Raw genomic sequence first — 23,302 nt, 5'->3', positions numbered from 1 at the left:
GACGCCGAGGGACCTCACGGACTACGGGGGGGGGGGGGGAGGGGGGCTGGAGGAAACCCTAGGTAAGTTCAGTATGGCATTTTTTTACTTCTGTTCAGGTTCCCTTTCAGGCAATTTGTGGGTGCAGTTGAGTTAAAGGGACCCTATGACAAAAAACTGTAAAACTTAAAATACATACTGTATGTACATGTACATATAATATGTACATTTATCTCTGAGTAAATGCATTATAATTTTTTTTGCTTCCTATGCAGCTGTCACATACAGTAGGTATTATGATCTATCAACTCTAAAATCTCTTACCGACAGGTTTTGGACTAGTCCGTCTCTTCATGGAGGATTCTCAGAATGTCTCCTGCTTACAAACAACTCGAGTTACAGTTCAGAGATACAAAAAAAGTTCTCTTTATGTAAAAAAGTACACAATACTGTTTTTTTATTAGGTATTTTTGTTGTTAAATGTTAAAGTATTGTAGAAACTGTTATAAATAGTTAACTTGAAAACCACATTAAAAACAACCAAAAAAAACATTGTTCATACTATGGGCTTGTGCAGCTTAACCACTTGAGGACCACAGGCTTACACCCCCTTAGTGACAAGGCGATTTTTTTACAATTCAGTGCTCTGCAGCTTTAAAAGCTTGATGCAGAGCCATACAACTGATCACACAAATTAATCCCCCCCCCTTCCCCCCCTCTTTGTTGGCACCGACAGAGATTCCTGTTGGTGGCATCTGATTGTTGCTGCGATTTTTTTTTTTAAATTAATAAATTTTTTAATAAAATATGTTATTTTTTAAATATTTTTATATCCCCCCCCCCCCCCCCGAAAGCCAATCACAGTGATCGTCTCTCATAGGCATCAGCTTATGAGAGGCGATCATCCTCAGTGTCACTCGAGGGGACAGTTCAGTGACAGAGCTGTCCTCGTACTACAAGGTTGCTGGAGATCGCAGCACTGACTGTGTAAATAACAGCTGTTTTCAGCCATTATACAGCCTGTCAGCCGCCACTCCGTGTCACGGCAAGGAACGATCTCGCATGCGCATGCGCGTTCCCTCCGAATCGCCGCCCACTGCACTTGCCGTCTTTAGGCGTTAGGCGGTCCTGGGGCTGCCACCTTCCCGATGCCTATCGGCATTAGGCGGTCAGGAAGGGTTTAATGTGTAGGAGCGTGAACTATATATTCCTTACATAGCAGCGCATGCGTGCCTTCCCTTAGTTACGCGTGCTGATTATGTAGCAATGCGCATAACTTAAATTCGGGTGGTCCTGAGAAGTCTCGCTACCGCGATACTTCAATAGCGGCCGCTACTATGACACTTAACATGTGCAGCTTAATGAATCAAGTCCATTATGTCCAAATCAAGAGTTGTCCAAAAGTAAATCATTTACACAGGACTCAACTTACAATCTCCCGGAACGGAAACTTTTTGTACGTAGGGGACCGCATGTAGACAATGCCACAGCCCAGGTGCCAGAATAGGGCGCAGGCCAGTTGGCAAGCTGACATAGTTTGTAAAGGTCCTTACCAGGACGGAAGTGCTTTTGAAAGGGGCATGAAAGGTATAAATCTAACCTTGAGTTGATTGTGAATGATGTCTGATTAGTTCTAGTTTTAACCCAATACACATTTGCGCAGGCACACGTGCACATAGATGAAGATATTTTTCTGCTAGACATTAAACACGCATTAATTGTGCAATCCAATGTGATGCACATGTGCTGCTGTGAAATCATACATGAGAATGCATTAACTTCAGATCATTCCTATGCAAGAGGAGGATATTACTTACAGTGATAATTAGCTGTAGTAAAGTCATGTTTATGAAAAAAAGAAAAAAAATGCATCTTCATTACTAGTCAGCAAAAATGTGGTTGATGAAATCAATTCTATATAATAATAGGCAATTTTCCCTGCGTCTGTCCGTGTGTCAGTGCTTTTTAGCACTGCGCATGTGTAGGGACAAGACGCAGAGACACTGCCAAGAGCCGGAGGAGGACGGGGCCAGAAGGGGTGGTCGTGTGTGCGCGCGCAGGGCGGGCATGCGCGAGGTGTGCATGCGCAGCAGGCGTGCGCACGCTTGCCGGGCAACGGGCGCGCGCACGGCGGATTAGTGACAGACCTAGCCAGTTTTTAAACGGTGTATACAATAATACTTAACTTTATTGAACGTGTTAAAAAACATAATGGGTACTTACATTATACCGTCATCCAGGCAGTTACACACAGTGTTTCAATCCCATCAGTGTCTCAGATTACAGCCTGGAATCTCTTTCATTAGAGGTGCTGTGGCTATTCGGTGCAGAATGAACACATTAACTTACATAATAAATTACAGTACATAACTAAAACACAGGAGAAAAAATAGTTTAGTGAAATTAGTAGGAGGTAAGGAGATGGGAATAAGGGTTAGGGTTAGGCATTAAGGAAAGGGGCAGAGATGATAAGTATGGGAGTTAAGGGGGGGGGTTAAGGGTTGGGCATTAAGGAGGGGGGCTTAAGGGTTATGGTTAAGGTTAGGCATTAAAGGGAAGGTTCAGGGAGGGTGAGTAAAAAATAAAAATCAATTTCCACTTACCTGGGGCTTCCTCCAGCCCGTGGCAGGCAGGAGGTGCCCTCGCCGCCGCTCCGCAGGCTCCCGGTGGTCTCCGGTGGCCGACCCAACCTGGCCAGGCCGGCTGCCAGGTCGGGCGCTTCTGCGCTCCAAGGCCCGGAACTTCTGCGTCCCACGCCGGCGCGCTGACGTCATCGGACGTCCTCCGGGCTCTACTGCGCATGCGCAGTAGTTCTGCGCCTGCGCAGTAGACCCCGGAGGACGTCCGATGACGTCAGAGCGCCGGCGTGGGACGCAGAAGTTCCGGGCCTTGGAGCGCAGAAGAGCCCGACCTGGCAGCCGGCCTGGCCAGGTCGGGTCGGCCACCGGAGACCACCGGGAGCGGCGGCGAGGGCACCTCCTGCCTGCCACGGGCTGGAGGAAGCCCCAGGTAAGTGGAAATTGATTTTTATTTTTTACCCACCCTCCCTGAACCTTCCCTTTAAGGAGGGGGGCAGAGAGGATAAGGACGGGAGTTAAGGGGGGGGTTAAGGGTTAGGCGTTAAGGAGGGGGGCTTAAGGGTTAGAGTTAAGGCTAGTGTGAGAAAACGCGGAAAAGCCGCCGCGTGTACTGACAGCAAGGCGGCTGATTCCGCGTCCAACGCGGCGGTCTGCACGTGGAAGCGTGCATCTAGTGACATAGCAGAACGCGGAAAAGCCGCCGCATGTAACGACAGTAAGGCGGCTGGTTCCGCGTCCAGCGCGGCGGTTTGCACGCAGCAGTGTGCAGCTAGTGTGGCTGAGCCTGTTAGTTCACACAGGTTTAGGAATACGCGCGCGCGCTGAAAGGAAGAACTTTTATGATGGCCAAGGAGGGATCAGCTGACCTCAGAGCTGGTAGCCATTGGTTGATCACTTCAGGGTGGCGCCAGAGAGCAATGCACTATATATGGTTACTGCTGGCCACTCTCAAGTTGTCTGCTGTTGCGATCACTACGTGGAAGCATTCAGACCTAAGTCAGATCCAACAGTGTGTTTGAAACAGGAGGACCTGGGAATTCACACTGAGCCAGATTACTTGTGTTATCATTCTGTTATACTTCAGACTAGTTCCAGGGTGTAGAGACCACGGACCTCACACCCAAGACTAGGGAACTTGCATTATCATTCTGTTATACTTCAGACTAGTTCCAGGGTGTAGAGACCACGGACCTCACACCCAAGACTAGGGAACTTGCATTATCATTCTGTTATACTTCAGACTAGTTCCAGGGTGTAGAGACCACGGACCTCACACCCAAGACTAGGGAACTTGCATTATCATTCTGTTATACTTCAGACTAGTTCCAGGGTGTAGAGACCATGGACCTCACACCCAAGACTAGGCATTGTTTGTTATTTGTTATGACTTGTTGCTTTCCTGACTATCCCTCTGCTTTCTGATTCGGTACCACGCATATCTGATATCTCGTTGCCAAACCCTGCCTGACTTGAATACCGAATCAGCTTTCTGTCTTTGTACTTTATCTGTCTGTGTGTTGCCGACCTGGCTTGCCCGACCTCGAGAGCTATCTCTCTCCACTTAAGAGATAGTCTCCAAGATCAGTCAGTGACATCCACCTTCAGGTGTCACTCACTCTCTGGTCCTTCCTACCTTCAGCCTGACTCCACCCCTTGGAGAGTCTCAGGCTGCTGGAAGGTTTCTGTACCATCCATAGCAGTATCTTCTGTACTGCTTAGGGTCACCTGTTCATCAGGTGGGTTGCTCAAAGTCATACTGTTACACCAAAGCAAACACTCACCATATATATATATATATATATATATCTAGAGGTGTCCAGAGGTTAGCGCTATATCTGTATCATTGGTGATTCTGCAGATCATCCATAATCAGGTATAGATCTGTATTCTTGGTGATACTGCAGATCACCAATAATCAGATTCTCTCTGTGTGTTGACACCGATCGTTACAGCTAGGCATTAAGGAGGGGGGGGCAAGAAGGTTAAGGTTAGGGGTTAAGAAGGGGGAGGTTAGGGTTAAGGTTAGGAGTTAAGGAGGTGGGATGTTAAGGTTAGGAGTTGAGGGGGCAGGCGAAGGTTTAGGGGTTAAAGAGGGGAAGGCTAAAGTTAGGGGTTAAGGAGGGGGTAGGTTAAGGGTTAAGGTTGGGAGTTGAGTGGAGAGGTGAAGGCTTAGGGTTAAGGTTATGGGTTAAGGAGGGGGAGGTTAAGGTTAGGGGTTAAGGGTTAGGAGTTAAGGTTAGGGGTTAAGGGGGAGGTTAACGTTAGGAGTTAAGGAGGGGAAGGGGGAGATTGGAGGGAAGTTAAAGGTTGGGGTTAAGGTTAGGAGTTAAGGATGGGGAAGGTGAAGGGTTAGGGGTTATAGGGCCCTATTCCACTAGCAATCGCTAGCGTTTGCGTTAAACGCTAGCGACTGCGATTCAATAAAGTCCAATTTTTTTGCGACAATTGCACTGCATAGCATAGCAAAATCACGGCAAAAATCGCTCTGCGGTGCGATCGCGCTTTTGTAAAAATCGTATCACGGTGGAGAAAATGACCTACCGTTATTCCTATGTTATTTAGCAAACCCTAGCGATTTTAAAATCGCTAGCGATTTGCGATTTTGCGATTCAGCAATCGCCTCTAGTGGAAAAGGGCCCTAAGGGTTACTAATTTTACTAAACAATTTTTTCCTGTTGCTTTAGTTGTGTATTGTAATTTATTATATTGTAATTTATTATGTAAGTAATTGCGTTCATTCTGCACAGCCACAGCACTTCCACTGAAAGAGATTCCAGGCTGTAATCTGAGACACTGACGCTGAAGAGATTGAAACATTGTATACACTTTTCCTGAGGGCTCTTTCACATTAGCCAAGCGTGCATGAACCCGATTTCGTGCACGTGTTGAGTGACATCGGGAAGTTGCGGTGTGACGCTGATTAGCGGCGGTAGTTCTAATTTACCCCACAGGAAAACTCTGCACCTGGATGTTACGATGCTCCCAGATGCATTGTAACGTAACGCTTTGGAAAGCTTCGTCTACTGTGAAAGTTAACACGGAAGTCAAACAGACTTTCTTGCTACCTTTCTAAATGCAAACTAGGAGTGATCCGTCAAAATGCACGGATCAGCTCCTAGGGCTTGATTCACTAAGACAAATAGCATGCCTTATCCGAGTTGACATGCCTTATCAGAGATGACACGCCATATCTGAGTTAACACTCCTTATCAGAGATAACACGCCTTATCAAACTTAACACGCCTTATCAAACTTAACACGCCTTATCAGAGTAGCATAGCGAGCGCTACGAACCCGCAGGGGCTAAGGGCAGGACGAGTGGAGCTCTCGTCATTGCCAATTAGTAGGCATAAGTTCGCTATGCTAATCGTTCTTAGTGAATCCGCTCAGCGGATCGTTCAGAAACAGCCTTATCAGTCGAATCGACCCCCGCCGTGTCCCCGCTCGTCCCCGCCGCTGTCCGGATCGATTTCCTCTCGTCCTTGCGGGCGCTTCCTTATCTTCCGCTCGACTCCCCGCTATTGTCCGCCTGCGGGGATGGAGCGGGCGGGGATCAAGCGGGGTCATCGGACTTGCCAGAAATTATCAATCGAGCCATCAGCGGCTCGATTAATAATGGGACAAACGTACTCTGTATCCCCAGCATTACACGATTTCCAGCCGATAGACAGCCGATTCGAACACTGTGATCGAATCTGCTGTGAAATCGATGCGCAAACGCTGACCAATCGACCGATTTCCATCCGAAATCAATCGATCCAGTCGATCTGTCCACGCGGAAGATTTCGCTCGATCGCAGGCGGGTCGGGAGTGCGTCAATAGCAGCGTTCGGATGTCTGACGACCGACGTTAGCGGCAATACATTACCTGTTCCGCCGGCGAGTATCCCCGCTGTTCCTTCTCTGGTATCCGGCTGGCTTCACTTAATTCCTGTTGGGGGAAATTTAAACAGTAGAGCGCCCTCTACTGTTTAAACTTCCCCCGACAGGAAGTAAAGTCAAGCCAGAGCCCAAAGCGGAGAGGAGACAGCGGAGACCGGGGGACTTGCGCCAGCTGGATCACGTAATGTATGCAGGGGACGGCAGCGGCAGCTCCACAGATTGTAAATCGGTTTCATAGTGAAATCGAATCAAAATCTGTTTGCAGTGTAGGCAGCCAATAGATCCCTCTTTGATCAGATTCGATCACAGAGGGATCTATCTGCTGGTGGCAATCGACCAGTGTAGGGCTGCCTTAAATCTAACAGAAAATCTTACAGAAAATTGTATGGTGTGTACTAGGCATAAGTGAATCAAACCCAAGGAGTGTAAACTCGGATAAGGCATGTTATCTCCGATAAGGCGTGTTAACTCAGATAAGGCATGTTATCTCTGATAAGGTGTCTTAACTCGGATAAGGCGTGTTATCTCTGATAAGGTGTCTTAACTCGGATAAGGCATGCTATTTGTCTTAGTGAATCAAGTCCCTAGTGTGAAAGAAGCCTGAGTATGTAACTGCCTGGACAGCATAATAAGTAAGTACCACATAATGTTACATAGCCTTGGTGTGTGTGTAGCCCCCACATTATTTTCCCACACATTACGTGCAACCATATATGTTACAAAACATTTTAATGCGATTGCTAATGATTTTAATCCAGATAACGCCTAATGCAGAAATTGCATTAGATGTGAACAATCCAATTGATCTACAAGTGCTGTCAGGTCTAATGTGAATTTGTATTAATGGAAAACACATGTGATCCTGATAAGTGTGAACCCTTCCACAAATGTCTTCTGATGCCCTCTGTGTCTATTCTTCTCACAGGTGCAGACTGCTTGTTTACATATTTATGCCTTTAAGTCCAGAGCCAGATCACCCACAAGGCAACTAAGCAGGTGCCTAGGGTTTATTGGGTGTCTAGGGGCCTAGCTGGCACTTTTTCTGATCCCCATTCCCTATCTTACCTTACCAAAGAAGCCAGATGACCAGCAGGGGAAGCCAAATTTTCTGTCTTGCCTACGGCCCTATTTCAAGTTAATCATTTGCTGCTTAAAGTGTGCCAGAGATGGGGGTTTAGCCATAAAGTATACATACCTGGGTCTTCCTACAGCCCCTGCGGCCTGATCGCCCCCCATGGAGTCCTCTTCTCCCTCTCCATTCGCCCGCTACTGGCCTCGGAAAATCCATTAGTCGGGGCCAGTTGGCGCATGCACAGTCCGGCCAGCCGCACTCCCCTGTCTCACTCCTGTCGCCGGAAGTTCTAGGCGATGTGAACGCGGCAGGAGAGCATACACAGCCAGGCCACACATGCACAGTTGGCCCCGGACCGGAGGATTTTCCGGGGCAAACTGCGGACAAAAGGAGAGGGAGAAGAGGATGCCGTCAGGCTGGATGGGCCTGGGGAAAGCCCCAGGTATGTATATTTTATGGCTAATCCCCCATCTCAGGCTCACTTTAAGTCTGCTTATACTGTAAAACAGTATGAATATGATTCTGGAGCTATTGCTAAATTAATCTGGTCCTGGTCCATCTATCATTATGGTTTAATTGGATTGCTTCTGATTATATTCTGAAGCACAGCAAGACACTTTATGTGATGTTCTCTGCCTGTGATGAAGTGCTCTGTTGAACCGTGAAATGCAAATCAGACACAAATTTTATGTTGTTTGAAGCTGTTAGAGACTGATTGTTTTTATATTGTCCCATTTCGGTGTACTTATTATGAACACCGGGGCCACAGTCAAACACATTGTAATATTGTGTTTTTAACACTTTCAATAAAAGTTACGTATTATATTCAACACTGACTTCATTAAACTCCATTTTTGTCGCTGGCTAGTAACATTATTATATGGTTTCATTCAGTGGGTGGATTTTGTAGTTCAGTACCGTCATAATAACTGTGTGTATGCATTTTTCTAGAAGAATATAACACACACACACGGGTGTGTGTTTACTTGTCCTGGAAAAAATGTTTCTTTTTCTTTTCAGAAAAGTATAGGTTTACTTTAAAGGGGTTCTTTAACCTTTAAAAAAATAAAAAAGTTTCACTTACCCGGGGCTTCTACTGCCCCCTGCAGACGCCCTGTCCCATGCCGGTCCTCAAGGATCCTCATATCCCCTGGAGCGGGTCCCTTTCCCTTTTTTCAACTAACTAGACGAACACCACGGTGCGGCAGTGGTGGCGCACCACCTCGCTCTCGCTCGCATCTTGCGCAGATACAGTATGAGAAAACTTCATACTGTGCCTGCACAGGATGCTCCCGGCAACGCGAGCGTGAGCGAGCATGCGCGCAGCCAATGCTGGCAGGCGCAGTGGCATTCGCCTAGTTATTCGAAGGGAGGGAAAGGAACCCGCTCCAGGGGATATGAGGATCCTTGAGGACCGGCTAAAGAACCACTTTATAAATAAATGGGGGAACTGAAGGTTGCTGACAATCAGTGGTTCACACTCTAAAGCCTCATATACACATACGAGGGATGTTGCCCAGCGGGGATTGGGACCCGATCACTCAGGCGGCATTGCAGGGCTGAAGCTGTACAGAAGTTGCAGTGGCGTAGCAATAGGGGATGTGGAGGTTGTGACCACACTGGGGGCCCTGGGTCAGAGGGGTCCACTAGGGCCCCTGCTTTAATCCCTGTATTAGCTCTCCATTTGTGCTCTGCTGGTAATTATCACCTTGTGCTCTGAAAAGTGTTAATAATTAACTAACTGTTCCAATCCATTCCCATGTTGAGCCTTCTCTGCTTAAGAAGGGCTCATAGGTCCTTAGCTACACCAAGGGTTCTCTTCCTATGCGAGGCTCCAGGGCTGGAATCATGCGGCTGGCAGGGTGGGGAGAGCAATGCTGTCAGCTGCGGTTTGACCGAAGTGATCCGTAGCCAAGCAGGGTTGAGGGCTGCCCCCAATGAATTTTTAACATAATATCTAAAAAAAATATGATCTGACATGTCAATTGAATAGACAAGCAATGCTGGCAGGAGCTTGGTGGATGGGGCGGGGTACTGGAGCGACAGGTGATTGGTGGCTTCACAGCTTTGTACTGCGCCAAGTAGTACAAGACCAGCAGTAGCACCATTGATAGTACATAAGATTTCTACTGGTATCTAATCTAAGCAATCAATATCAGGCCGATAGCAATAATTTACCACTTACCAAACAATGCATGCCTAGCTTCAGTTGTTTTATTGGCAAACCTTATTTCATATTTTTTACATGCAATGTTCCCCTGATTTAGGGTTTCTAATAAAGGCCGAATATTGATTGTCCTTTTATTTTGCCAGTAAACAGATTAGTCCAGGTGTTGAAAATAAGTGCAACTAATTATTCATGCAGGAAACTGGAAAGTTTTTAAGCAGTTCCACATTCCACAAAGAGTACAGATACCAGGCTTGCAAAGAGGTGCAACTTCCGCTTCATTCAGTTTTTCAAATTAAAATGGAAAGAAGTGTGTTCATAAATGTAAATGACTGAAAGTCTTGTGGGGAAGCGATTTATAGCAGTAGGAATTTTCAGATTAAAATGGCTGTTACCGTTTACATTCTTTAACCATTTGCAATAAATGTACAATTTTAAATCCATAGGTTCAGTTGGAGTTACCGTTATGGCTAATGTCTCATATAATGGATATTCCTTTTAAAATGAGCACATTAACATAGGTTACTAAGGGTGTTCATAGCGGCATGGATTGAAGCTGCAGTTGAGAGTGTGTCATGAGCTTAAAGGGAACCTGAAGCGAGGAAAATTATTTAAAATTATTTATTTAAAATAAACACATGACGTAGCTGCAAATGAAAATTACATACTAACCTCACCATCAGTTCCTCTCAGAAGCTCACCATTTTCTTCTTACAGTGATCCCTTCCAGTTCTGACAATATTTTGTCAGAACCGAAAAATACCAGTTGCTGTCAGTTATATATCAGCAGCTGTCAGTTACAACTGAATGTGCAAGGTAATGTCCATGTTTCCCTATGGCTCAAGTGGATGATATTACAGTTTAACAGTGTGCTGACCAGGAAGCTGTTATGGGGTAATGGCCATTTTTAAAATGGAGGACGGAAAATTCCATTGATCACAGTGGACAAATGGGACGCAGGAGAGGAGAAAGGGATTGAGTAGTAAACTGGAGATAAGTATGACCTGTGTATGGTTATTTTTACTTTTTATTTTCAGTTCAGGTTCTTTTTAAGCAGCACCTTTCGTTTTTCTCCTCAGCTATATATATCCTTTGATTGGCTCTTCTATAGCCCTGATCAATGGTGTTGGTGGCTATAGGCATAAGTTAAACAACAAAGATGACTTACCTCCATCCACCACTCTTCATAGAGAACCTGCAATTTCAAATCCGATTAACCTTTACCGATGCTGTGGGATTACTGTACGTGATTACTGGACATTATAGAAAACTTTCTTCTAATCCCACACCACGCATGGTCTGAGCTAGGTAAAGCCATGATACCCAATCAAAGGGGCTTTTTTTTAGCACCTAGAGGTAAATTGAAAGTCATATAACTTTTTAATAATCATAGCATCGAGTTTTGTACCTCCTAAATAGCTTTTAAGTTAATTTGTTTTCCAAAATTCAGTATTTTCAGGCAAGATTCAAAAATATGACCGTCATACAGAAACAATTACAGGAAAAACAAAATCTAAGTGATTTAATGTTTGGTTGATTCATGTGAGCTCCTAGGAGGTATACGGTAATTACCTTTCTGCAGCTTTCTCAAATGTACATTTCACCATCCGGTACCCACAGAGATTGATAAGTGGAAAGATAAACGTCCTTGCTGTGTTATTTAACTGCTACCAAGAGCTCCACGTAACAAGCCTAGCCAGAGAATTTACATTTCTCACACGGAATATATTTCTGCATTAAAATGGAAGCAATGAAGATCAAAGATCTTCCATGTTTATGACTGATCTCTGAGGAGATAAAGAGACGAGAACATTACAGAAAATTATAATAATACAGCTCAGACATTCTCATTTCTTACTTTTTCTGTTGCATCACTTTACATCTAACCCTTATTATCTTCCTTGTCCATGTCTTATATCATGTACAATTAGTGCTGAGTTAGCAATGATGTGCTGTGTCTGCCTATAATTAGGAATTTCTTTTCACCTGGTGGCACTGTAGATCCTAGAAAGAACATAAAATTCTCAGTGTGGAAATATAACTCAGGTCAGTTTATTCAAGAAAAATGTTGGTCCTGCAGAGAAGATTTTAAAATGAGCACAGTAAGTACACAACAAAAGTGCCCATACATTACAACGAATATGGGCAGATTCAACCAAGAGAAAAATTTACCTCTAATCGAATCTGATTAGAGATAAATTTGTCTCTAATCGAATCTGCCCATACACTACAGGCCGATTCCCGTCTGATTTCAGCATGAAATCATAAGGGAATAGGCTGAGCTGCCACGTCCGCCTCGCAGCTACCCCCAAAATGTATAAATGTATGTTGTGTAGTGCATTTATACATTACCTGTCCTGTAGCAGCTCGCCGGGTCCATCTGTCCATCTCGCCGGGTAAGCCGCATACACGTAGTGTTGGGCGAACATCTAGATGTTCGGGTTCGGGCCGAACAGGCCGAACATGGCCGCGATGTTCGGGTGTTCGACCCGAACTCCGAACATAATGGAAGTCAATGGGGACCCGAACTTTTGTGCTTTGTAAAGCCTCCTTACATGCTACATACCCCAAATTTACAGGGTATGTGCACCTTGGGAGTGGGTACAAGAAGAAAAAAAAATTTAGCAAAAAGAGCTAATAGTTTTTGAGAAAATCGATTTTAAAGTTTCAAAGGGAAAACTGTCTTTTAAATGCGGGAAATGTCTGTTTTCTTTGCACAGGTAACATGCTTTTTGTCGGCATGCAGTCATAAATGTAATACATATAAGAGGTTCCAGGAAAAGGGACCGGTAACGCTAACCCAGCAGCAGCACACGTGATGGAACAGGAGGAGGGTGGCGCAGGAGGAGAAGGCCACGCTTTGAGACACAACAACCCAGGCCTTGCATGAGGACAAGAAGCGTGCGGATAGCAATTTGCATTTTGTCGCCATGCAGTCATAAATGTAATACAGATGAGAGGTTCAATAAACAGGGACCGGAAACGCTAACCCATCACAGATGTTCATTGTTCATGTTACTTGGTTGGGGTCCGGGAGTGTTGCGTAGTCGTTTCCAATCCAGGATTGATTCATTTTAATTTGAGTCAGACGGTCTGCATTTTCTGTGGAGAGGCGGATACGCCGCCGATCTGTGACGATGCCTCCGGCAGCACTGAAACAGCGTTCCGACATAACGCTGGCTGCCGGGCAAGCCAGCACCTCTATTGCGTACATTGCCAGTTTGTGCCAGGTGTCTAGCTTCGATACCCAATAGTTGAAGGGTGCAGATGGATTGTTCAACACAGCTACGCCATCTGACATGTAGTCCTTGACCATCTTCTCCAGGCGATCGGTGTTGGAGGTGGATCTGCACGCTTGCTGTTCTGTGTGCTGCTGCATGGGTGTCAGAAAATTTTCCCACTCCAAGGACACTGCCGATACCATTCCCTTTTGGGCACTAGCTGCGGCTTGTGTTGTTTGCTGCCCTCCTGGTCGTCCTGGGTTTGCGGAAGTCAGTCTGTCGGCGTACAACTGGCTAGAGGAGGGGGAGGATGTCAATCTCCTCTCTAAAGTCTCCACAAGGGCCTGCTGGTATTCTTCCATTTTGACCTGTCTGGCTCTTTCTTCAAGCAGTTTTGGAACATTGTGTTTGTACCGTGGATCCAGAAGGGTATAAACCCAGTAATTGGTGTTGTCCAGAATGCGCACAATGCGTGGGTCGCGTTCAATGCAGTCCTAGGCCGAAGAGGTCATAGCCTAGGGTCACAAAACCTGTTTATTTGGGCAATTTCAATGGTGGCGAGTCTGACGTACATAAATCGCAGCAATGGCCGTTAGCAACGTCTGAATCTCACGAAATGTCTCATGCAGGTAGAAGAAATATTGTTAGACTTGGGCTCCAAAGATGGGTTCCCTACATCTCTGCAAACCAGAGTTACAGGGCTCCAAATTTGGTAAAATCCCCCATAGGCTTTCATTGGGCCTCCTATTTACAGTTCCAAAATCTCACATCTTTTCAAAGGGCAATTACTCAGCAGTGGCAAATTTTCTAGCATTGTAGGGACCCTTAGGGGGAACATGACTGGTGAGTTTCGGGCCCCTAGGCCGAAGAGGTCATAGCCTAGGGTCACAAAAACCTGTTTATTTGGGCTATTTCAATGGTAGTGATGGTGACGTACATAAATCGCAGCAATGGCCGTTAGCAAAGTCTGAATCTCACGAAATGTCTCATGCAGGTAGAAGACATATTGTTAGACTTGGATTCCAAAGATGGGGTCCCTACATCTCTGCAAACCAGAGTTACAGGGGTCCAAAATTGGTAAAATCCCCCATAGGATTTCATTGCCTCCCTATTTCACTTTCCAAAATCTCACATCTTTTCAAAGGGCAATGGCTCAGCAGTACCAAATTTTCTAGCATTGTAGGGACCCTTAGGGGGATCATGACTGGTGAGTTTTGCCACTGCTGAGCCATTGCACTTTGAAATGGTGTGAGATTTTGGAATGGTAAATAGGAGGCCCAATGAAAGCCTATGGGGGATTTTACCAATTTTGGACCCCTGTAACTCTGGTTTGCAGAGATGTAGGGACCCCATCTTTGGAATCCAAGTCTAACAATATGTCTTCTACCTGCATGAGACATTTCGTGAGATTCAGACGTTGCTAACGGCCATGGCTGAGATTTATGTACGCCACCATCACTACCATTGAAATAGCCCAAATAAACAGGTTTTTGTGACCCTAGGCTATGACCTCTTCGGCCTAGGGGCCCGAAACTCACCAGTCATGTTCCCCCTAAGGGTCCCTACAATGCTAGAAAATTTGGTACTGCTGAGCCATTGCCCTTTGAAAAGTTGTGAGATTTTGGAAAGTGAAATAGGGAGGCAATGAAATCCTATGGGGGATTTTACCAATTTTGGACCCCTGTAACTCTGGTTTGCAGAGATGTAGGGACCCCATCTTTGGAATCCAAGTCTAACAATATGTCTTCTACCTGCATGAGACATTTCGTGAGATTCAGACTTTGCTAACGGCCATTGCTGCGATTTATGTACGTCACCATCACTACCATTGAAATAGCCCAAATAAACAGGTTTTTGTGACCCTAGGCTATGACCTCTTCGGCCTAGGGGCCCGAAACTCACCAGTCATGTTCCCCCTAAGGGTCCCTACAATGCTAGAAAATTTGCCACTGCTGAGTAATTGCCCTTTGAAAAGATGTGAGATTTTGGAACTGTAAATAGGAGGCCCAATGAAAGCCTATGGGGGATTTTACCAAATTTGGAGCCCTGTAACTCTGGTTTGCAGAGATGTAGGGAACCCATCTTTGGAGCCCAAGTCTAACAATATTTCTTCTACCTGCATGAGACATTTCGTGAGATTCAGACGTTGCTAACGGCCATTGCTGCGATTTATGTACGTCAGACTCGCCACCATTGAAATTGCCCAAATAAACAGGTTTTGTGACCCTAGGCTATGACCTCTTCGGCCTAGGACTGCATTGAACGCGACCCACGCATTGTGCGCATTCTGGACAACACCAATTACTGGGTTTATACCCTTCTGGATCCACGGTACAAACACAATGTTCCAAAACTGCTTGAAGAAAGAGCCAGACAGGTCAAAATGGAAGAATACCAGCAGGCCCTTGTGGAGACTTTAGAGAGGCATCCTCCCCCTCCTCTAGCCAGTTGTACGCCGACAGACTGACTTCCGCAAACCCAGGACGACCAGGAGGGCAGTAAACAACACAAGCCGCAGCTAGTGCCCAAAAGGGAATGGTATCGGCAGTGTCCTTGGAGTGGGAAAATTTTCTGACACCCATGCAGCAGCACACAGAACAGCAAGCGTGCAGATCCACCTCCAACACCGATCGCCTGGAGAAGATGGTCAAGGACTACATGTCAGATGGCGTAGCTGTGTTGAACAATCCATCTGCACCCTTCAACTATTGGGTATCGAAGCTAGACACCTGGCACAAACTGGCAATGTACGCAATAGAGGTGCTGGCTTGCCCGGCAGCCAGCGTTATGTCGGAACGCTGTTTCAGTGCTGCCCGGAGGCATCGTCACAGATCGGCGGCGTATCCGCCTCTCCACAGAAAATGCAGACCGTCTGACTCAAATTAAAATGAATCAATCCTGGATTGGAAATGACTACGCAACACTCCCGGACCCCAACCAAGTAACATGAACAATGAACATCTGTGATGGGTTAGCGTTTCCGGTCCCTGTTTATTGAACCTCTCATCTGTATTACATTTATGACTGCATGGCGACAAAATGCAAATTGCTATCCGCACGCTTCTTGTCCTCATGCAAGGCCTGGGTTGTTGTGTCTCAAAGCGTGGCCTTCTCCTCCTGCGCCACTCTCCTCCTGTTCCATCACGTGTGCTGCTGCTGGGTTAGCGTTACCGGTCCCTTTTCCTGGAACCTCTTATATGTATTACATTTATGACTGCATGCCGACAAAAAGCATGTTACCTGTGCAAAGAAAACAGACATTTCCCGCATTTAAAAGACAGTTTTCCCTTTGAAACTTTAAAATCGATTTTCTCAAAAACTATAAGCTCTTTTTGCTAAAAAATTTTTTCCTCTTGTACCCACTCCCAAGGTGCACATACCCTGTAAATTTGGGGTATGTAGCATATAAGGAGGCTTTACAAAGCACGAAAGTTCGGGTCCCCATTGACTTCCATTATGTTCGGAGTTCGGCCATGTTCGGCCCGAACCCGATCATCTAGATGTTCGCCCAACACTACACGTGACCCGTTCGGCCAATCACAGCGCTAGCCGAACGTTCGGGTAACGTTCGGCCATGCGCTCTTAGTTCGGCCATATGGCCGAACAGTTTGACCGAACACCATCAGGTGTTCGGCCGAACCCGAACATCACCCGAACAGGGTGATGTTCTGCAGAACCCGAACAGTGGCGAACACTGTTCGCCCAACACTACATACACGCTAGCGGCACATAGCATCTGACATCAGCCACTATGCGCCTTCATGACGACAGACATAGCGCCGTCGGTGTCTATGCGGAACCCGGCGAGATGGACAGAAACCGCGCGGAGGCTGACACCGGACAGGTAATGTATAAATACTACATACATTTATACATTGCAGCGGCGGGGGTTTCATCGTCTCATCGCAATTTGGCCGCCGTACCAACCAACCTCGGCCCGACATTTTCCAACATGCGCGATCGACTGTGCGGCCAATTTCTGTCCCGAAATTTGTTGCTTTGTCGGTCGGGCATGCACTTGGCAGCACCAATTGTCATCCAATTCGATTATATATTATTATAGTAATTGAAATGGATGGTCGATTGGTTGGTTTGTCGCCTAGTGTATGACCCCCTTTAAAATACTCCTGTAGCGATACAGAAAAAAAAGTTAGATACTTACTTTGGAAGAGCGAAGCCTCTGGATAGTCCAAAGACTTCCTGTATTTTCTTACATCAATAAATCCCATTATATCTGTACTGGGCATGTGCTAGTAACATCCAAGCATGCCCAATAGAACGAAACTGCTCTTGCACAGCTTCTTTCCTTCATGCACAAGCACTTTGTTTTACTGGGCATGCATGAACCTTACTTGCACATGCCCAGTTGGGATCCATGGGCAGGATTGCTTCCAGAAGACACTTTGGGACCCTTTGCTGGAATGGTGGGGTGTAAGAATATGAATATGTTTATGTTTTTTTACAGCGTTCAACAGTTGTACCCCAATGTACACAAGAATATCCTTGCACCCTCAATGCAGTTTCTTATGAGGTGCGGTCCATATGAATCCGCTCCTTTTGAGTCTTCCAACTTTATGGTACCTTAAAACAAAAAAGACTGGAGATAGTGTTATGCTGCCAGGTACAGCTGTAATCAACCTTCATCACATTCGCAACTCCCACGGTATTGGTGATTTGCCCTGCACCGTCAACACATTGAATGTGCTTACCAGAAATAATGTCTGCACCTCAGTTGGAACAGCAATTGTGCTTAGGTCCAGGATCCAATGACCTTATAGGCTCAAACAAATTTAGACATAATGTAATCCTGCTCCAACAATCTATTTCATCACAGCAACGCAGGTGTTTGTTACACCTTCACCAGCATGCATTTGAAAAAAACATAACTGAAACGCTGTTGTAATATTGCTTTTATCAATACAAATTAAATTCTAAATAATCACATAATCCCAGAAACTGATTTCACTGCATATTTGTATTCCTCAACAATGGGCTCTATTCACAGAACTTCTCATAAATAACTTGTCACCTAATTGATAAAAAATAACCTTTCAGCACATTTACATGCAAAATAATCACTTAAAGCAAGTTGTTCCTGATTAACTTCATTTCAATATTATATTACTTTTCTTACCTTAATTATATTCTATTTTTGCTCTTTGGTAGCCCCAGAGCTTCTGACCTACTGTAAAATAGTTCTCCACACTGGAACCCAACATCACTATATGCTTTAGTGCATTAGTGTCTCTACTCCAGGTTTTACTGCAGGAAAATTAAAACGGTCATTAGCTCTGGCTTGTTTTACAGCTTAAAATACAGTGTGGATTCTAAACATGCAACTGTGACGTCTTGACGCAATGTTATTATTTATAGCTATAAGCTATATTACCGAAAATATAAATAGGAGACTCTTTTCTTTGCTACTTATGTTCCATTTATTATCCTTACTATACACACAATTCATTGATCTTGATTCACTAAACCGTGATAAGTCATATCATGGCCGTTTTCGCGCGATTTTCCCGCAATAGCGAATTAGTGCGCTCAATTGCGAATTCATATTGTCTTTGCGTGCAAATTCACGATTGTGTGCGCAAATTCGCAATTGCATGCAAACGCTAAAATCGCGCGAACACAGCCGTGATATGACTTATCGTGGTTTAGTGAATCAAGCCCCTTGTCTCATGAGTTTATTTTCGCTTTAGATCTGCTTTAAATGTATATTTTCAAATAATTGATATCTTTATCTTCTTCTCTAATACTATTTTTTTTCCTTTCTTCAGCTTAGCATTGCTGTGTGTATTGGCTTCTTCACAGCATGGAGTCCATATGCCATTATTGCTATGTGGGCCACCTTTGGATCCATTGATATTATTCCTCCTCTGGTATTTGCAGTACCGGCACTGTTTGCAAAATCATCAACCATTTACAACCCAATCATTTATCTTCTTTTGAAGCCCAATTTCCGAAAAATGCTCACCAGACAGCTTTTGGTCCTCCGTCAAATCTGTAACTTACCTTTTCTGTGTGTGAAGATGGCCAACGTCTGTCACCAAATCTCGGTTCTTGATCTTTACCACAAATGGTTCGGCAAAGGAAGCAAATCAAACTGTGGCTCAGAGACGTCAAAGGAAAAATGTCCGCATTCCCCATGTGAAAAGTGCAAAGACACGTTTGAATGTTTCAAGCACTATCCCAAGTGTTGCCATGACATGGTCACAGCCTCCCCCTATGATCTGCAAGGGAGTAATGCATTGGAGATGAAGCCACTGGATATCATGCATTGTGCTAAAAGGTCTGTAAGGGTAACTGTGCGAGGACAGAAGAGGACTGACATGGACAACTTGGAAATTACTTTAGAGGTTATTCCTGGATGCAGTAAATGCATGTATTGACAGTGGGCAGTTTCTGGACATTTGGTGCTTTTTGTTCCCTTCAATCTTGTGAATAGGAAGATCGCAGTTTACATTCATTTGTTTTGCAGGTACCAATAACATATTGGTTATATAGAGAAATTATGTTGTTTCTTAAAGGAAACCTGAAATCAGATGAAAAAAAAAGAGTTGAACTTACATGGGGCTTCTAACAGCCCCCTGCAGACATTCTGTCCCCGCTCCGGGACAAAACGATGCTCCGGTCTCCTACTGCGACTCACTTTCGGTTTTGCAATCAGCGGGTCACTGCACCTGCGAGCATCCTCGCTCCCGCTCACACCGCTGGGAGCGTTTGGCGCCTGCACAGGACACTCCGCAAACGAGGATGTAAGTGGCCAGGGCCGCACATGCACAGGTGCCAACGACTTGTTAGTTGGCGAAACTGGAAGTGAGCCGCGGTGGGGGACCGGAGAATCGTTTTGTCCTGGCGCGGGCACAGAACATCTGCAGGGGGCTGTTAGAAGCCCCAGGTAAGTTCGAACTTTTTTTATTTTGCTTTATTATAGGTTTCCTTTAAAATAAATTTATACAGGATACACAAATTACCAGGCCAGATATACTTCACTGGACCAAACTCATTGAACACACAAACTATGTGTAGCCATTTTATAAAAACATTGTACTGTTTATGTTATTGTGCTGGTTTGTGGATGCCGAAAAACAGTCCTGTTGGTGCATATACGAAAACTGGCATCTGGAAATGTAGGCAATGGATGAGGCCGCTAGAAGAATATTGGTAAAATTACCGATATTTTACTATTGGGTGCTGGTTAATGCCAGTAGTAAGATATTTGTAATTTCACCCTTATTTTACTATTGCTTTACCTAACCTTTTTCTCACACTAACCCTTCATCTACCTACTTCTAACACTAACCTACCCGTACCTACTCCTAACACCAACCTACCCCTACCTAAGCCTGACACTAACCTACCCGTACCTACTCCTAACACTAACCTACCCCTACATAAGCCTGACACTAACCTACCCCTACATAAGCCTCACACTAACTTACCCGTACCTACTCCTAACACTAACCTACCTGTACCTAAGCCTGACACCAACCTACCCATACCTACTCCTAACACTAACCTACCCCTACCTAAGCCTGACACTTACCCACCCGTACCTACTCCTAACACTAACCTACCCCTACGTAAGCCTGACACTTACCCACCTGTACCTACTCCTAGCACTAACGTACCCCTACGTAAGCCTGACACTAACCTACCCCTACCTACTCCTAACACCACCACTACGGCTAATACTAGCACCCAATATCTCTCTCCATCCCCCCCCCCTCGCTATCTGCACCTCAATCTCCACTCCTACATCTGGTGCTCACATGGTCCACTGGGTGCTGCTATGGCTATGGAGTAAAAATCATTATAAATACTGTCAGTTTTTCTTCTGCATAGCACTCTTGACAACTCTCTACCTCGCCCCTCAGCTGAAGTAAAAAATGTTGTTACATTGTGTCAGATTGATGTGCAATACAGCAAAGTCCTTATTATCCGGTACTGGCCGGTATTGCCTGATGCCGGATTTATGTGTTTGCCGGTTGCTTGAGCAGTGAGCACCACCCCAGGAAGGCTTCCTCGAGCCTTTGCTGTTTGTTGTCATCACTTTTAGTTCCGCTGTCCTCTCCATGCTGCTCACCTGCTGGTGAAGTCTGTGGTTTTCTTGCTATAAGTTTCTTTTGATACCCAGCATTATGGGGTGGCTTTGATTAACAGGGCCATTACCCTATTTTCAGAACAGTGTCCAAAAGGAGTAAGTATAGACAGATATGGCTGGATGGAAACATTTGTCATAGAACAACAGACTCAGAATCACCAGAAATAAGGGGAACCATCCCCCATAGCTTAGTTTTTATATTTTGTACCGTACTGTAGCTTTTACCTTGATTGTTTTACAGATTGCCTTATGTATATCCAGCCTCACAGACACAGTCCAATGGATATCAGAAAAATATTGGATTTCCTGATAACTGACAGTTCTTCACAAAGCAAACCGTAAATCTTGCAAATTGGCTCCATTACTGGGACCAATGATTTTAAAAATGACTAAGTACATAGGCCTAGTTCATATGGAGTGGCTTCACTGCCTGGAAATGTGGTATTCGTGGTAGCTGGAGGTATCTGGGGTTGCTTGGACAGCAGTGTACCAATACATGTATATATGGGCAGCAGTATGTACAACAACAACCGAGTGGAAGTGAATGCTGTTGGCTGAACCCCACAGTAACTGCAAGGTACCCACGTGAATCAACTGTCCATGTATACACGTCGATTAGGTCTTAGTTCCACTGCCACATATTTTGCACCTGTAATTAGATACATAGGTTATCCATAAAGTAACAGCCATTAGCTTTTAACTATCACACAAGGTATTCTTTCCGTGAAATTTAACATGCATCTGTCAGGTGAACCTCTTCTCTCCCTGTAACACTTGTCACATGACTGCAGAATGCTGGTAACTGTATGTTCAGCAGCATTAACATACAACCCCTCGGCTCATTCCTGATCACCCCAACCCAAAGGTGAGGAGTGTAAAAACCTTGGAAACAAATTGATAAATGCTTAAATAAAGGAAGTGATTATGTGGGAAATAATCAGAAGATACAGTGGGCCGCTGGTCAGCGGCTATGCGGAGAGGAGAAGACCGGCGGCGATTGGCTCCAGGGAGGTGAGTAGCTAGGTATAGGGCTTCCCTGCGCTCTCGATCTGCAGTCTGGAAGAGGGGAACTTGGACGGCTGCTCGGGGAGATAGGGAGGGAGGGAGAGGTCAGGCTGCCCTCCCCGCGGGTGACTTCCCCAGTCTATTATGCGTGTGGGGCGGGGGGGAGAACACCACACCATACCACCTACCTAAGTACTTGTTTACCTACCTAATACTGTGGGGCAGCTACCCATTAAATCTATACTTTGGGGCACCTATCTAATCTAACCTGTACTGGGGGTCACCTACCTACCTACCTATCTAATCTATAATGGGGGGCACCTACCTAAGCTAACCTATAATGGGGGTCATCTACCTAATCTAACCTATAACCGGGCACCTACCTATCTATACTTTGGGGCACCTACCTAATCTAACCTATATTTGGGGGCAGCTACCCATCTAATCTATACTGGGGGGCACCTATCTAATCTAACCTGTACTGGGGGTCACCTATCTAATCTATAATGGGGGGGCACCTACCTAATCTAACCTATAACCGTGCACCTACCTATCTATACTTTGGGGCACCTACCTAATCTAACCTATATTTGGGGGCAGCTACCCATCTAATCTATACTGGGGGGCACCTATCTAATCTAACCTATACTGTGGGGCAGCTACCCATCTAATGTACTTTGTGGCACCTATCTAATCTAACCTATACTGGGGGGCAGATACCCATCTAATCTATACTGAGGGGCACCTAATCTAACCTTTAATGGGGGGGGGCGGCACCTACCTATCTAAACTGTAGTGTGGGGAACCTACCTAAACTAACATATACTGTGGTTCAGCTAACCATCTAATCTATACTTTGGGGCACCTACCTAATCTAACCTATAACCGGGCACCTACCTACCTATCTATACTTTGGGGCACCTACCTAATCTAACCTATATTTGGGGGCAGCTACCCATCTAATCTATACTGGGGGGCACCTATCTAATCTAACCTGTACTGGGGGTCACCTATCTAATCTATAATAGGGGGGCACCTACCTAATCTAACCTATAATGGGGGGCACTTATCTATCTAAACTATACTGTGGGGCACCTACCTAATCTAACCTATACTTGAGGGCAGCTACCCATCTAATCTATACTGGGGGGCACCTATCTAATCTAACCTATACTGTGGGGCAGCTACCCATCTAATGTACTTTGTGGCACCTATCTAATCTAACCTATACTGGGGGGCAGATACCCATCTAATCTATACTGAGGGGCACCTAATCTAACCTTTAATG

The 23,302-nt window shown here is 45.3% G+C and overlaps 1 protein-coding gene across 1 annotated transcript in view; it reads left to right on the top strand.

Moving 5' to 3' along the window:
* Positions 1–19,311, top strand: part of LOC137517714 (opsin-5-like) — a 65,289-nt gene extending 45,978 nt beyond the window's left edge. Inside the window, exon 6 of the mRNA XM_068234729.1 lies at positions 18,683–19,311. Coding sequence (XP_068090830.1) covers positions 18,683–19,294 — 612 coding nt within the window. The 3' untranslated portion in view covers positions 19,295–19,311. The remainder of the gene's footprint in view (positions 1–18,682) is intronic.
* Positions 19,312–23,302: the final 3,991 nt, after the last annotated feature.

Source organism: Hyperolius riggenbachi, chromosome 5, assembly GCF_040937935.1.
Source record: "Hyperolius riggenbachi isolate aHypRig1 chromosome 5, aHypRig1.pri, whole genome shotgun sequence".
Taxonomy (NCBI): Eukaryota; Metazoa; Chordata; class Amphibia; order Anura; family Hyperoliidae; genus Hyperolius; species Hyperolius riggenbachi.
This window is presented reverse-complemented; position numbering and strand designations above follow the sequence as displayed.